The sequence below is a fragment of the Callospermophilus lateralis genome, chromosome 2 (genome assembly GCF_048772815.1).
Source record: "Callospermophilus lateralis isolate mCalLat2 chromosome 2, mCalLat2.hap1, whole genome shotgun sequence".
Lineage (NCBI taxonomy): Eukaryota > Metazoa > Chordata > Mammalia > Rodentia > Sciuridae > Callospermophilus > Callospermophilus lateralis.
In genome coordinates, this window is record NC_135306.1 from 104,299,981 (window position 1) to 104,317,036 (window position 17,056).

Here is a 17,056-nt window from a genome sequence, read left to right on the forward strand (position 1 = left end):
CAGCCCATTCACAATAGCTAAACTGTGGAACCAACCTGGATGCCATTCAGTAGATGAATGGATTAAAAAATATGGCATATATACACAATGGAATATTACTTAGCAATAAAAGACAATAAAATCATGGCATTTGCAGGAAAATGGATGGAGTTAGAAAAATAATGCTAAGTGAAGTTAGCCAATCACAAAAATCCAAAACCGAATGTTGTCTCTTATATAAGGAAGCTGATTCATAATGGGGTAGGGAGCAGGAGCATGGGAGGAATAGATAAACTCTAGATAGGGCAGAAAGGTGGGAGGGAAAAGGAGGGGATATGGGGTTAGAAATAATGGTGAAGTGTGATGGACATTATTATCCTAAGTTCATGTATGAAGACACAAATTGGTGTAAATATATTTTGCATAAAACCAGAAATATGAAAAATTGTTCGGTATATGTGTAATAAGAATTGTAATGCATTCTGCTTCCATAAATAAATAAATAAATAAATAAATAAATAAATAATTTTTTTTAAAAAAAACAAAGAAGAGAAAATAATCACCTGTGTGCTCGTAAGCTAATGAGATATGGTAGAATATGACTGGAAGCAGGGAGGACAATTAGGAAGTCATTCCAGGAATCAGGTGAAAGACATAAGTTATATGGACCAGGATGGATACAGCAAAGGCAGTGAGAAGAGGCAGAATTCCAGATGCATCTGGAGGATCAAGCATTAATATCTATGGATAGCTAGGATATGAACTGAAAGAGAAGAATATTTTCTCCAAAGCTTTTCATGTTAGCCATTGGATAGATAGGGTTGCAATAGCCAAAGTTATGGAAAATCATGGGAGGATTCAGTTTGGGTGAGGATATATTCAATCCATGTTGATAATCATTACAATAAAATGATTCTTTACAATAAAACACCCATTCAAGAACAGTGTCTATATTTTGTTTGTATATGGACACATATTATTGAAAAAAATTTTGTTCAAGAAATAAAGCAAATTGATTCTAGATTTCAGGAAGAAAATCAAAGAACAGTTAAAAAAAATTGAATCCTGGCTAAGGTCGGCCTCTATTACACTTACAGTCACACATTTCTAAGGGAAATATATTACCTAAGTAGCTTTCATATCAACATACAGTTCTTCTGCAGTTATACTGAGACCAAAACTAAGCTGCAAACAAGAAGGTAGGTCAGTATGGAAAACAGCAAGGAGAGTTGAAGTTGAAATAATATCACTGTCCCTCTAGTATGTTGGCTCTTTGCTCTGAAAGGTATCAGAAGAAAATCATTATACTGAGATTTAGAAAATCTGGACAAATAATTTTTCTGTGCTCTCTGGGATACAGTTTCTTTAAGTTCTATAAATTGTGTTATTCCAGGTTCCTAGGAACAAAATGGATACAGTCTTGTTGCATATGAATTCATAGAAACCAATGCATCACCTTCATGACACTCATTGTAATTAAAGCTTAACACTGAGTTCTAAGAATATCTGGGTAATATATGACCATATCTAAAATGTAAGATCTGTAAACACAGTGGCCATGTCTGTCTTGTACATCTTTCTTTTCAATTCCTAAAACAATAAATGATGCAAAGTTGCTCAAATCATATTTATTGGATGAATAAATAAATGAATTTTTATAAGTAAGAATTTCAAAGAAAAATAAAATAGAGAAGATGTGTAGAGCCAAACTTCTAGATATATTTATCTCCTCTGGGAAAATCCTTATTCTGGTTCTCATGCCACTGAATATTAAGTGTAGCATTAAAAAATAGGTTGCATGGAATTTAAAACAGTCAAAATGTGTGTGCATGGGGGAGGGGATCAGCTGAATATGAAATGACCCTTATTTCTCTTCTATTTCACTTACTTTTCCCATTTAAATGTCTTTGAAGTTGTCATACATTATTTTCATAAAAATAAAGTGATTATAAAAAGCCTTTTAAATGATAAACATGACCATGAAAAAAAAAGTTCTATCAAGCAGTCATCTATTCCCTGAGCAGAATACCAGGAAATTAAACAACAGAGAATTAGGATGGCTTCTCTCTACTTCACTGATTTTACTTGTAATTTGCTTTGGAAGTGGTAATTGTTGTTGCTGTATTTTGTTTTGTTTTTCAGATTGATAAGCCAAGAAATCAGTCATGTTGTACACAAATTCTGTATTAGCTCCCAAAATTTTACCACACTGAATATTAAGTGAATCATTAAGATAAAGATCTCATGGATGGGCTGTGGTTGTATTACTCCAAGAAACAGATGTTGTTGTAGGTATTTTTTTTTAATTAATTTTTATTGTAGGTTGTTCAAAACATTACATAGTTCTTGATATATCATATTTCACACTTTGATTCAAGTGGGATATGAGCTCCCATTTTTACCCCATATACAGATTGCAGAATCACTTCAGTTGCACAACCATTGATTTACATATTGCCATTCTGGAATCTGTTGTATTCTGCAGCCTTTCCTATCCTCTACTATCCCCCCTCCCCCCTCCCCTCCCCTCTTCTCTCTCTACCCCCTAAGCACTATACAGAGCACTTGTCTAGCATGTGTGAGGCACTGGGTTTGATTCTCAGCACTACATATAAATAAATTAATTAAAGGTCCATTAACAACTAAAAATATATTTTTAAAAATCATAGCATGAAAAAAATCTAAATAAGTTGAAGAAGAGAATCCCTAGTGTTGAAATTTTCCTTAGTTTCCTGGATGAATAAACAAAAGAAACATCCAAAACACAGAGGGGTAATAAAGAGAGAGAGATAATTTCAAGAAGATTTTGGTTTTCAGAGCAAAGAGTACAGAGATTTAGCATACCACTTCTGACCTCCAACAACCAGTGTAGTTTCCCCTGTTAGTAGTATTTTTCATGGTATTTTACTACTAACAAAAGCCGGTCATTTACATTAGGGTTCACTCTTTATGTTCTACATTTTACAATTTTGACAAGTCTACAATTGCATGTATCTGCCATTACAGTACCACACATATTTGCCTCATTACGTGTGCTAATCTATCCATATCTCTTCCCTTCACCCAAGTTTTTGGCATCCACTAATCTTTTTGCTGTCTTTATAGTTTTACTTTTTCCAAAATGTCCCATAGTTGAAATCAAAATACATGTATGCTTTTCCTCAGTTGCTTTTTTTCCCACTTAGAAATGTGTTCTTAAGTTTCTTACATGTCTTCTTCTGGTTTGGTAGCTCATTTCTAAAAATTAACTAATAATATCCCATTGTCTGGACTCACTGCACATTGTTTATTGATTCACTTTTCTTTTACCTTCAACTATTGATAATAATGAATAAAGCCTTTGCACACATGCATTTTCTGTGTAAACACTTATTTTCAATTCATCATGGTAAATAGCAAGATTCTTGATTGCTCAGTCACATGGTAAGAGTTATGTTTGGTTTTATAAAAACCTGAGAAACTGTTTTCCACCATAGCTGCACCTTTTTGCATTTCCAACAGCAATGAATAAGCAATCCTGTCACTTCACATCTTCAACAGTGTTTGGTGTTGTATTTTGAATTTCAGACATTTTAATTTGCTTTTATTTACAATTTTTAATAACTGAAAATATTTTCAAATTGAATCATGATGTATTACTCCAAGAAACAGATGTTGTTGTAGGTATTAAGCACTATACAGATTCAATGCAATCCCAACCAAAATCCCAATGGCATTTCTTATAGAAATAGAAAAATCAGTCACGAAATTCATCTGGAATAATAAGAGACCCAGAATAGCCAAAGCAATCCTTAGCAAGAAGAGTGAAGCTGGTAGCATTACTATTCCAGTTCTAAAACTATACTACAGAGCAATAGTAACAAAAACAGCATGGTATTGACACCAAAATAGACCTGTAGACCAATGGTACAGAATAGAGGACACAGAGACTAACCCACATAATTTCAGTTATCTTCTACTAGACAAAGGTGCCAAAAACGTACATTGGAGAAAAGATAGTCTCTTCAACAAATGGCACTAGGAAAACTAGAAATCCACACATAAAAAAAGGAAATTAAACCTCTATCTCTCACAATGCACAAAACTCAACTCAAAGTGAATCAAGAACCTAGAAATTAAACCAGAGTCAACATACCTTATATACAAACAGAGATATGAAAAATTGTGGTATATATGTGTATTAAGAAGTGTAATGCAAAAAAAATACATGGATAATGGCATAAATTGATGTGAACATACTTTATATACAGAAATACTACAAAAATTGTGCTCTATATGTGTAATAAGGATTGTAATGCATTCCACTGTTGCCGTGTATTTTTAAAAAATAATTTTTAAAAATGTTGGGAAAAAAAAGAATTAAGATCTTACATAACTATCACTGATGTTTTTTACAGGATTAAAAATTAACCTTAGTTTGAAGACAATTTCATTCTGAAAAGAGAAAAAAGACAGAAATTAAACCAGAGTCTAATAGAAGAAAAAGTAGGCCCTAATCTCCATCATGTTGGATTAGGCCCTGACTTTCTTAGTAAAACTCCTATAGTCCAAGAATTAAAACCAAGAATCAATAAATGAGATGGATTCAAACTACAAAGCTTTCTCTCAGCAAAAGACATAATCAGTGAGGTGAATAGAGAGCTTAAAGAATGATTTACAATTTTATGATAACTTACCTTAAATGTCTTTTCATAAGATTACTTCCCAGTCCTTATCTTCTTTTTGGTAAAATGTTCATTCAGACTTTTTTCCCATTTTTATATTGAAGTCTTTGTTGATTTTTTAATAGTTCTGTGCAAATTTAGGATATTGACACTTTATTAGATATGCATTTTGCAGACTTTTCCTCCAGTCTGAACCTTGCATTTTTCTTCTTTTAAATAATGCCTTTTTATAATGCATTCTGCTGTCATTTATTTCTTTTAAAAAATCAATTAAAAAAAAGAAATAACAAAACTAAATAATAAAAAGTAATGCAGTTATCCACACACATGCAAAAGTTATTGATTTTAATAAAGTTTGACTTATTTTTCTTTAACTCTTTAATATATTGTGTATTTGGTGTTGTGTCTAAAAGTTATCACCAAACTCAAGGTCACCCAGACTTTTCTCTAGGTCATTTTTCTAGGAGTTTATGATTTTACATTTAGATTTGTAATTCATTTGATTTGTTTCTTGTGAGACATGTGAGACCTTTGTCTAAATTCATTTTTTATATGTATTGTGCAATTGTTCCAGTATCATTTGTTAAAAAAGACTGTCCTTCTCCATTAATTATTTTTTTGCTCCTTTATCCACAATCAGTTGATTATATCTATGAGGGTCTATGTCTGGGCCCTCTACCCTGCTCATATCTTTGTCTATTCTTTTTATGTCACCTTCTTGAGTATTAATGCTTTGCATTAATCTTGAAGTCAGATACTTCCAATCTTCTGACTATTCTTCCCCTTCAATATTGCATTTGCTAGTCAAATATATCCACAATATATCCTAAAGCTCTTCCTATAAATAAAAATACATATGGAATATTCATTCAAATCACAGAACTCCAGTTGTAACACAAGTGGCTCATCATTGATACTGGTAGCATATTTACTCACTATCCCAAGAATATAAATCTTAATTAACCTTAATTATAACACATAGATTTAAAAATCTAAAAGTCAGTTTTACTATGCTCTTTTAGGAGCTCAGTCATGAGGTCAGAGACACTTGCTTTTTTGAAGTGAGATTCTCCAGGCTAAACTGCTATACATCTGATTATGGTAATCCTACAACCATCCTAGGTGGGAACTATTATCATCTTTCACATACATTGTTTTCTTCCAAAAAGTAAGATCAAAAATTTAATTACATTCACTGGTGATGCCAACATTCTGTGCACATCATCAATCTAATAGCAAATAGACTTCATCATGTTTCTGGTTCTCAGGAGAATTTCATCATCTTCCATGTATCTCAGGAGAATCTCATCATCTTCCGTGGATCTTTGGTTCTTAGAGAATATTCTTGTCATTCATTTCCTTGGAGACCAAACACCCACAAACAATGAGTCAAAATATTTCCTTGTTTAGAAAAGGCTATTCATGTTATGGGGGTGAAAGGGAATCTTATATTTGCTCACTCAGTGTCATTAAGTTTCAGAGATCCAGTACACTATGGAAAGCCTTGTCCCCAATTCATTCTTTCACAGGACAGCAAAGGTGAAGTTACTTTCCCAAAGTCATACAGTGACTTGGTGACACAGCTGGAGCATGAGGCAAGCATTGAGATGGCCAGAAGATGCTCTATTTTTTCTTCATTTTCAATAATGTCCATTTGATTTTCAGTGTTCATCAATTACACTCCAACAAGATCAGCAAGGCACTGGATGGGGCATATTTTCCATAAAGCCAACTGTGTGAATTCATTTCACACTGAAAGAGAACAAACGAACCAAGTTGGAGCAACAATTCTACTCCTTCCAGCATTCAGGTAAGTGTACACTTAGAAAAAGCCACATTTCCTTAAAGTTTTCATTGTAAAATAGGGTTACTTATGGATAATTGCAAATTTGTAGTTCAATAAAGCTAGTTAGATCAAATACATGTGGATATTAGTTCACCCAATACAACTGGAGTTGGAGGAAACAAATTTACTCTTGCCTGTATCATGCAATGGATAGAACCACAGAATGATGGCTCTTTTCTTTCCCCTTATTCCATCAATGTCCTAAGATGTACCCACAATATATCCCAAAGCTCTTTCTAGAAGTAAAATTGCCTGACAATAAACTATCTTATTTGAATAGCAGAACTTCAGAATCAACTTGGAAACCTTCATGTGGAGCATCAAATTCCCTGTGCTTCCCTTTGTGACCTTAAACTGTGACCCTAAAATATGCATTTTCTCCCCAGTTCTTGTTTATTCCACAGTAAAAAAACTACCTAATGCACATGCAGGCTGTTACTAGCCCAGAAGTTACTTTCATTTAAAAAAATGTTTATTTTTTATTTGTAGTTGGACACTTAGCACTTGATTGAACCTTGGTGTTAGCAGTATGGAGCATCCCAGTAGGCATTAGTCATGAAAAGGTCAGATGGATTTCCAGCTCCAGCTGTAACTATGGTGTATCCATTTATAGTAGACACTAGGGTGGTCTTCGAGGATAAAAATGGGGAAGACTGGGCTGGGGATGTGGCTCAAGCGGTAGTGTGCTCGCCTGGCATGCGTGCGGCCTGGGTTCGCTCCTCAGCACCACATACAAACAAAGATGTTGTGTCTGCCGATAACTAAAATAAAAAAATCAATATTAAAAAATTCTCTCTCTCTCTCTCTCTCTCTCTCTCTCTCTCTCTCTCTCTCTGTCTGAAAAAAAAAATGGGGAAGACTTTGTTGAGAGCCACAGTTTAGTCGAATGATGCCTGGCATTTTGCTAGAGGGAATGGTTGAAAGGTGACCCTGCTCCAGGAATAGGGCAGCTCTGGGGATTAGGGCGGATCCTGCTGGGAATAGGGTTGCTCCCTGATTAGGGCCCATCCTGCTGCCCCAGAGGCCCCCTACTTTGGAGTTCCCATTGAGTTCTCCTGGGGGTTCCAGGAGAACTGGTGCTTGGAGCCCGGTGGAGGGAGTGTATTCCCGGGAAGTGTGTGTAGAGTGCCCATGAGAGTTTGGGCATAAAGAGTTGCTGTTTGAACCTACAAGGCTTTGTGGTGGCTCAGTTATTTTGTGCCCAGACAGACTGCTGTAGCCTAGAACTATTCAGATACTTTCTAATCATTTTAAGATCATATACTACTTGCTCTTTGTTTCTATACACTTTATAATATTCCTTGACTAAAAGAAACTCAAATCTGACATGAAAAAAATATATATAATCCTCTTCTTTTGTTATTGACAGCCATTAAACTGTTCTCATTTGATGATCAGGATTTCTTTTCTTTTGTCACACTAGTAATAAAACAACTTCCCACCATGGGAACAGAGATTTCTTACTTTATAAGGTTTCTTTTTTTTTTCCCCCTTAGGTTTATACACTGTTTCCTAGAGAAAATGATCAGATGCAATTTTTCCACCATGACTGAATTTGTCCTCCAGGGATTAACAGACCAACCAGAACTCAAACTGCCCCTTTTACTCCTGTTTCTAGTGGTCTATGGGATCACTGTTGATTCCAAGCTCCAAACTCCCATGTACTTTTTTCTTGGTAATTTGTCACTCATAGATCTCGTCTATTCCTCAGTTGTTACCCCTAAACTGTTAGGAAACTTTATATGGGAACAAAATGTTATCTCCTATTCTGGATGCATGACACAGCTCTTTTTCTATTGCACGTTTGCTATTGCTGAGAGCTATATGCTGGCAGCCATGGCATATGATAGATATGCAGCTATCTGTAATCCACTGCTCTACAGTCTCACCATGTCCCAAAAGGCATGCAGCGTATTGATAACAGGGGTCTATATCATGGCATCTCTTGGAGTTGTAGCCCACACTTCCTCCATGATCAGGCTTTCCTTCCATGGGGAGAATGTCATCCACCATTACTTCTGTGACATAATTCCCCTCCTACAGCTTTCCTGCTCTAGCATCTACTTTAATGAGCTTCTGGTGACACTTATAGGTGGATTTAATGTGCTGGCAACAACTGGGCCCATAGCCATCTCTTATACCTTCATACTCACCAACATTCTTCGAATACCCTCAAGTGAGAGCAGGTCCAAAGCCTTTAGTACCTGTAGCTCTCATTTGACAGCTGTTGCGGTCTTCTACAGATCCATCATGTTTATGTATTTCAAGCCAACATCCAGCCACAGCAGGGTCCAGGAGAAGGTGGCCTCTGTGTTCTATACCACAGTGATCCCTATGCTGAATCCCTTGATCTACAGCTTAAGGAATAAGGATGTAAAATATGTTCTGAGCAAAGTAATGAGAAAGAGATGTGGCCTACCCCAGAGTTAGTGGACATAATCACTAAGGATCATGGTGGTCACTTGACCCCTTCTTTTTCTTAAAACTAGCTTCCCTATTTCGTAAAATTAACATTCAATAATTTTCCCTTTTCCCATTTCCTCTAACAGTTGCCCAGTTTATGAAGTTTATGCAAACACACACACACACATACACACACACACACAAACACACACACACACACACACAAACACACACACACACACACACACACACACACACACACACACTACTATTTCTTGAGCAAACTATGCCAAAATATAAGGAGTCATTAGTCCTTGATAAGCCTGGACTTGTTTACTTAAAATATTCTTCTAAGTTAAATTTGCACATTCTATTTCATTCCTTATTGAGAAAATCTGGAGTAGAATTTTTTTTTTCCTTTAGTTGGGATGAGTTTGCATTCATCACCTTCTGTCTCACATCACTAGCTTTGTAACATTCAGTGTAAGTCTTACCAGACTAGGCTTAACACAATAGTAATCTTAGCACTTAATTATAGGAAAAATTCAAAAACTACTACATATACACTTTGCTAATTTGAAGTCTCATCGTGGGTCCTCTCCCTTTTATTGTTCTGCTGTGTATCTTTCTTATGAAGATTAATCAGGGAATCAACTAATTCCCAAATTAATGAACCTTTATAAAAACTTAAAAGCAGACATAAATAGCAAAATAATAAGTTCATAGTAGGCCAGGGAGGTTGTTTTCAGAAATGAATATATATACTAGCAAAATACACAAGCAATTTGACCTTTAAAAAATTTAATTTCATAGGTGATAGGTATTCCTTAATTTCAAAGAGACTGAATCATGGGCATGCTCCTGGAAGGCAGCCTAACTAATTCTCTTCTGCTCCCCATTTCCTCCTACTCCATTTACAGATGTTATGTCCAGTGTGATAACTGATTTCTTGTGGGAATGACTTACAGAGTAGGTAAGGATCATGCCAAACAATCTCATCCACTCAAGGCCTAAGATTCCTGCTGTTCCTCTTCAAGCCTCCACTGCCGAAAGGGAAACTCCATTGGCAGGGCCCATGCTTTCCCATGGAGGAACTTATGGGATAATGTCTCTGTCCATGCATCCCACCCATTTCTCAATATTCCTTGTAAAAATAACAATTGAAAAACTGATCAAGCTCAGCTCCTATACTTCTTCTTCATTTCTTTCTTATTTTAATAGCTTTATTGAGGCATAACAGACAAATTAAATGTGTACAAATTGTATATATTAAACATATACAGTTGGATAAGTGTTGACATGTATACACTCACAACGTCATCATTACAGTCAATTCGGTGAATATATCCATCATCCTTAAATGTTTACTTGTGCCCCTTGGTAATATACCCTTGGATGCTTTCTGTTGCTATAAATTTGTTTTCATTTTCAAGAATTTCATACAGATTAAATCATATAGTCATTACTCTTTTGTATGGGCCTTATTATACCCAGCATAGTTATTTTTAATTTTGTCCATGTTGTTACATGGAACAAAATCTACTATTATTGCAGTAGCAATGCTAGTAATGATACCAGTATCAGTACACCAAATTCATTTACCTGGTGCTGGACATTGGTTTTTGTCCAGATAAAGGGCGGTGTACCAGTCTTTGTTACAGCATAGGCTTATATGTTTTTATTTCTCATGGATAAGCACATCAGAGTGGACCATGTATTAGGTATACATTTATTGATTTACAAACTGAAGACTGTTTTTCCAAAGTCGCTGCACCATTTTACATTCTCTATAATAATTTTTCAGGATGTCAATTCTTCCATTGTTTTTGAAACACATTTTAAGTGGTCGCTCTTATTATTGTTATGCTTAACTCCTTCATATAGTAGTTAGTGGTGTTTCTTTGTGATTTAACTTGCGTATTCCTTATGATTAATGATGCTAAGCTTCTTTTCTTAATGTTATATGGATCTTTTTCAGTGAAAATGTCTGTTCAAATATTTTTGCATCTCTCTTTTTACTTTTTTTTACTTTTATTTTGAAAACTTTATATCTTTATATATTCTCTCTATATAAAGTCACTCATGAGATAATTGGTTTGAAATATTTTCTCCTTGTCTATGCATTATTTAAATTCTTTTTGCATTCTGTTGAGAGGTAAAATTCATGATTTTAATTCAGTTCAGTCTATCAACATATTTTTGTATAGATTATTTATATCCTACACAGCTTTGCCTAAAACTAGGTAACAAAAATTGACTTAAAGATCTTCTATAGTTTTCACAAATTCAGGTTATACATTTAGGTATATGACCTATTGGATATATGCTATGAAGTGCATATTTAAGTTCCATTTGTGCATAATATTATTTGTTTTCATACTCTTTGTTGTAAAGCCTTTTTTCATTGTTATCCAAAAACTATTTTCATAAATACTTGGATCTATTTCTGTATATTATAGCATTTTTATAATGTCTTTTTTGGGGGAGGGGTGCAGTGAACTTTATGGATGGTGTGTGACAGTAGGGCTCCCTAAGCCCCTCCCCATCTTCAGGGTCTGGGATGGAAATTGGGAGGAGGGGAGATTCTCAGTGTGTTGGGGGACTGAGTTAGGGACAGGGACTCTTTGGCAGCTGAGGGCTTCTCTCTTCCTCTGTGTTCTTTCTGGGTCAGGTGGTCCAGAGGCTCTTGCTCCTTGGAGGCCATGTGGACCATAAGATCCACCATCCTGTTGCTGTAGCCAAATTCATTTTTATACCAGGAAATGAGCTTGACAAATGATGGTTGGGGGCAATGCTGGCCCCAGCATTGAAGCTGGGAGAGTGAGTTATCACTGTTAAAGTCTTAGGAGATGACCTGGTCCTCCGTGTAGCCCTGGGTGCCCTCTGATATCTGATTCACCACCTTCTTGATATCATCATATTTGGTCAGATTCACAAATGACACGTTGGGGTTGGGCACATGGAAAGCCATGCCAGAGAGCTTCCCATTCAGTTCAGGGATGACCTTGCACACAGCCTTGGCAGAGTCAGTGGATGCAGGAATGATGTTCTTCTAGGCAGTCCCACAGTCATCATGCCACAGTTTCCCAAAGGGACCATCCACAGTATTCTGAGTAGCAGTAATGGTACAGATTGTGATCATGAGTCCTTCCACAATGCCAAAGTTGTCATGGATAGCCTTGGCCCCGGGGAGCTAAGCATTTGGTGGCATAGGAGGCATTGCTGACAATCTTGGGGGAGTTGTCATACTTCTCATGGCTCACGCCCATCACAAACATGGGGGCATCAGCAAAAGGGACAGAGATGACGACCTTTGTGGCACCGCTCTTCAGATGAGCTCCAGCTTTCTTCATGTTAATGAAGTCACCAGTGAGCTCCATACATATTCAGCACCAGCATCACCCTATTTGATATTGGTGGGATCTTACTCCTGGAAGATGAAGGTGGACTTTCCATTGATGACAAGCATCTCATTCTCAGCCTTGACTGTGCCATTGAATTTATCCTGGGTAAAATCATACTGGAGCATGTAGACCATGTACTTGAAGCCAATGAAGGGGTCATTGATAGCAACAAGATTCACTTTGCCATAATTGAAAGCAGCCCTGGTGACAAGGCTTCCAATACGGCCAAATCTGTTCACTCTGAACTTCACCATCATGTCTCATGGTCATGGCTGGCACTGTAAGAGAAGAGAGGATATGGCTGTCAGTCAAACGGGGAGGATCATAGAGCCTATAATAAGTCTTGATATTGGATTTTGTTTCTCTTTATTTTTCATCTTTTCCATGTTGTGATTATATTAGGTCTTTTGTTTTTCCCTTAATATTTTAGGATCAGGATGTCAACTTTTACACACACACACACACACACAGAGTCTCATGAACAATTTCTTAATGTAAAGATAAATTGGAATAATGAGAATTCTAACCCAGAGACCTGGTTAGAAATGCTGTAATATTTATTTAGGTCTCCCCTTAGCAATACTTTTCCGTTTCCTTTTTTAGTGTAGAGATTCTTAAAAAATGATTTTTAAGAAATATTCTTATTTCTCACTTGCTTGATTCTCTATTACCTTATTTTTATTTCAATTTTGTTTTGCTCATTGTTATTATATAGAAACACATTAACTTTTGTATAAAAATACTTTTCCTGAAATTCTTACTAAATATATATACCATAGTAGATGTTCTGTGGCTTTGCTAAATTTTCTACAGACAATTTTACTTCCTTTCCAGTGTCATTTTTCTTTTTCCTTATTGCAGTACCTGAAACTTCCAATAAAATATTGAATAGAAGTGATAAGGGTATACCTTTTTGACATTATTGATCTTAGAAGGAAATCATTCAGTTATTCACAAGTCTGATGTAACTTTATCATAGATTTTTTTAATCAGATTTATAAATTTCTCTTTTATTCCTGGTTTGTTGAGAATTTTGGATTTTTATATGAGAAAATAAGGTTGTATTTTGTCAATGTTTCTTCTAAATTATTGAAATATGTTTTCTTTTTAAAAACATATTGTTGATTACATTGATTATCAAAAGTTATAACATTGTTAAATTCTTGGAACAAACCCTACTTTGAAATGATATGTTATCTTCCTAAGAGATTTTTTTTTGTTTAGAATTTTGCATCTATTCAAGGGGGGTATTTGTTTATAGTTTTCCATTATGTGATATCTTTATCAGGTTTTTAGTAACAGGGGGGTTTTAGCATTATAAAATGAGTTAGGAATTATTTGCTCTCCCTGAAAGTTCTTGAAGTGTTCATGTAGAGTTGAAATTTCTGCTTCCTTAAATGGTTAATATCATTTACCAGAGAAATCTGCATCTGGATTTTCCCTTGTGTGAAGATTTTCTGATTCAATTTAAAAAAATAAAATAAAAGGAAAGGAAAAATCTAGGTTATGAATTTTCTGTAGAGTAAACTTAGGTAGTTTGTGGGGTTTTTGTGTATTTACCACTTATATTTAAGTTTTTGAAATTTGGGCATTTATGTTCATTTAAGTTTCATAATTTTTGTCAATTAATTTCTAATAGTGGTAATTATATTCCCTTTTTTCCTAATCAAACTTGTTATAGACTTATTGATTCTATTGATCTCAGAAAATAAAGGAAGTTTTTTTTTCTGATTGATTTTGATTTAATTTTATTTAGTTGAATTTAACTGAATCTTCTCCTGTTGATTTATTAATTTATATTTCAGTTATTTATGCTCTGTTCTTAATTATTTCCTTTCTTCTGCTTCTATGGCTTTCATTTGCTCTTATTTTTTTTCAAGTTTTTAAGGTAGAGCTATGTCAGTGATTTAAGATCATTGAAAATCTACAATTGCAAAAAAACAACAAAACCATCTGGGAGAGTATAATATTCATTGTCAAGGTTATTAGTTTTCTTTGGCCTGATAGTTTAAACTCAAAATTTTGTTTTTTATATTACAATTCAAAGCTATTCCTCTTTTGCTGTTTTTGTATTATGAATTTAAATAGTTAATTTGTTCTATTTACATTCCTTTTCAGAGATTTTCTCCTATCTCTGTGGATTTTATTTTATTTTACTGACTGTATAAGTAATGTAAATTATTTAAAGGTGAAACTTCTTTTTGTAGATGGATAATATAGTCATGTAAATGCTATTGTAATTCAATAAAGTTAGAAATTATAATAAAATCCCATCTATGAATATTGATATTGTTTTTCATATCTTACTATAAAATGTTCATATAAATAAAATATGAAGTTCAGTTGTAGGTTAGATGGTTCCAGGTAAGATTAAGAAACTGGCATTTTAGTTTCCAACTGAACTAACTATAAAATAAGGTATAAAATAAGGACAGAATGTGTGTCAGAGCATTTGAATACTCTATCAGCATGTAGAGATGGGAAGATAGCTTGAAATACCACAAAGAGGCAGAGTAGTTTGTAGTGATTTTATTTTTCTTGTTGTGATATTTAAAAATTCAGTAGTAAAATTTTTAAAAATTTAAATGTGCTAGGATTTTGTGCAAGATTAAGAAAATCTCTCCACTCATCCAGGTTATAAGAGGAATACCCCCTTGCATTTTTTAACTTTAAATACTTTAATTTTAAAATTTAGTGTTGGAGTTCATTCTTTTGCTAAGTGCAGATATAGATATCATTTACTCTTTTCCTGAATAGATATTTTAGATTGTTAGCATTATGAAATAAAAGATTCCTTAGATGCTATTTTATATTATACTTGTTATGGTTTGGATGTGAGGTAACCCAAAAAATCTCACATGTGAGACAGTGAAAGAAGATTCAGAGGAGAACTGATTGGGTTGTAATAATCTTAATCCTATCAGTGAATTAATTCCCTGATAGGGATTAGCTGAGTGGTAACTGAAGTGATAGGGTGTGGCTGGAGGAGGTGGGTATTGGAGTGTGGTTTGGGGTATATATTTGTGTCTGGCAAGTGGAGACCCTCTCTCTGCTTTCTGGTCACCATGTGAGCTGCTTCCCTGTGCCACACCCTTCCACCATGATTTCTGCCTCACCCCAGTCCTGAGAAATTAAGCTGTTCTTCTATAGACTAAGACTTCTTAAACTATGAACTCTCAAATAAGCTTTTCCTCCCCTAAAATTGTTCTGGTTGGGTGTCTAAGTCACAGCAGTTTTTTTTTTTAAACAACCCTTAATTTCTATATGTGTTCAATCATATTTTGGATGTTATATTCCATTGTACTTCCTGCCTTTTGATGCAGTAGTAGCACTTTTTTTTTAATTTACAAGTTTCATAGTGTTTTAATATGTGGTAGTTCTAATTTTCCCTATAGTTTTTTTTTTTATTTTCAATTGTCTTCTAGTTATTTTTTCATGGTGTTTCTCTTTTTGAAACTTAGTACTAAATCACCCAGCTTTGCCACACCTCTATTGTAGATATATAAGCTCACTGCACCCTACATTCCCCAATAATTAATACAATAAGTCTAGACAGCATGAAAAAACAACTGTCTGAGTGCTGATAAAAGTAAATAAACTAACCACAAAATTTTAATCAAAATGGATCACAGGCCTAATTGTAAAACCTAAAACCAGAAAAAATTTATAGCAAAACCTAACAGAAGGAAGTTTTCTGCAACTTCAAAATATATAAAGGATTTTAAAAGGAATATACATATAATAAAAGCAATAAATTGAACATCAAAATCAAATAGATTTTTTTCTTTGAAAAACACTGAGAATATGGAAAAGCAAGTCACACATTGGGGATGTAATATTTGCAGAACACATATCTGATAGAGGACTTGTGTCTATAAACAGAATTCATCTATTATAAAATTTACATAAAATTCAGTAATAATAACTCAAAAATTGAATAATAAACTGAAAAAAAATTTAACCAGATTCTTCATAAATAAAATAAATGAACAATAATGCACATGAAAGCATGTTTAGTATTATTAGTCAGCAGAGAAAGCCAATGAAAACCATGAAATGGGACAAAATACACATTAGTATTGCTAAAATTGATACCAAAATATATGGAATGAATTATTGGCTACAGTATAGATCAACAGCAACTCTCTTGCAAAATGGTTGAAGTTTTAAAATTTAGACATTATAAAATCTTGACAGTGGCTTAAATAGTTAAGCATATACGTACCACACAACCCAGCTATTTGCAGTTATTGACTCAAAAGAAATAATATATGTCCATGTCAAGGCAGGAAATTTCATAGCAATATTTTCAGTAATAGCCCAAAATGACTTAAGTGATCATCAGCAAATGAATATACTGTGATATATCCATGGAAAAGTATTCTACGAAACAATAAAGATGAATTCATGGATGGATATCTAAATCCCTATGAATAAATATACACTGTATGATTCCAGTTACATGAAATTATAGCAAATAAAAACAATCCACTATCACAAAAATTCAGATTAGCTATTGCCTGTTTGTAGAAGTCAAAAGAACACTCTTGAGACTGAAGTAAAAGTTTGTTAATCTTATGTGTGGTGATGGTTCAAAAGTATATATATATACATGTTAAAATTAATCAAGCTGTACATTTTATATATGTGTGGTTTCATGTACTTGACCTGTACCAATTAATTTACACATACTGACACTTCAGTAAAGTTGAAGAACTTACCTAGAACCACAAAACGATCTTTTGGGTATTTTTATTGGA

At 34.2% G+C, this 17,056-nt stretch overlaps 1 protein-coding gene and 1 pseudogene across 1 annotated transcript; one reads left to right on the forward strand and one right to left on the reverse strand.

Moving 5' to 3' along the window:
• The first annotated feature begins 8,010 nt into the window (after nucleotides 1-8,010).
• Nucleotides 8,011-8,919, forward strand: LOC143387189 (olfactory receptor 8D4-like). The gene has a single exon (XM_076841786.2). It carries the CDS (start codon nucleotides 8,011-8,013, stop codon nucleotides 8,917-8,919), a length of 909 nt encoding a protein of 302 aa, XP_076697901.2.
• A 2,521-nt stretch (nucleotides 8,920-11,440) lies between these two features.
• Nucleotides 11,441-12,550, reverse strand: LOC143387200 (glyceraldehyde-3-phosphate dehydrogenase pseudogene; annotated as a pseudogene).
• Between the last annotated feature and the right edge of the window lie 4,506 nt (nucleotides 12,551-17,056).

Excerpts from the sequence above, each read along its gene's own strand:
- LOC143387189 (XM_076841786.2), top strand. The coding sequence starts at position 8,011 with ATGATCAGATGCAATTTTTCCACCATGACTGAATTTGTCCTCCAGGGA.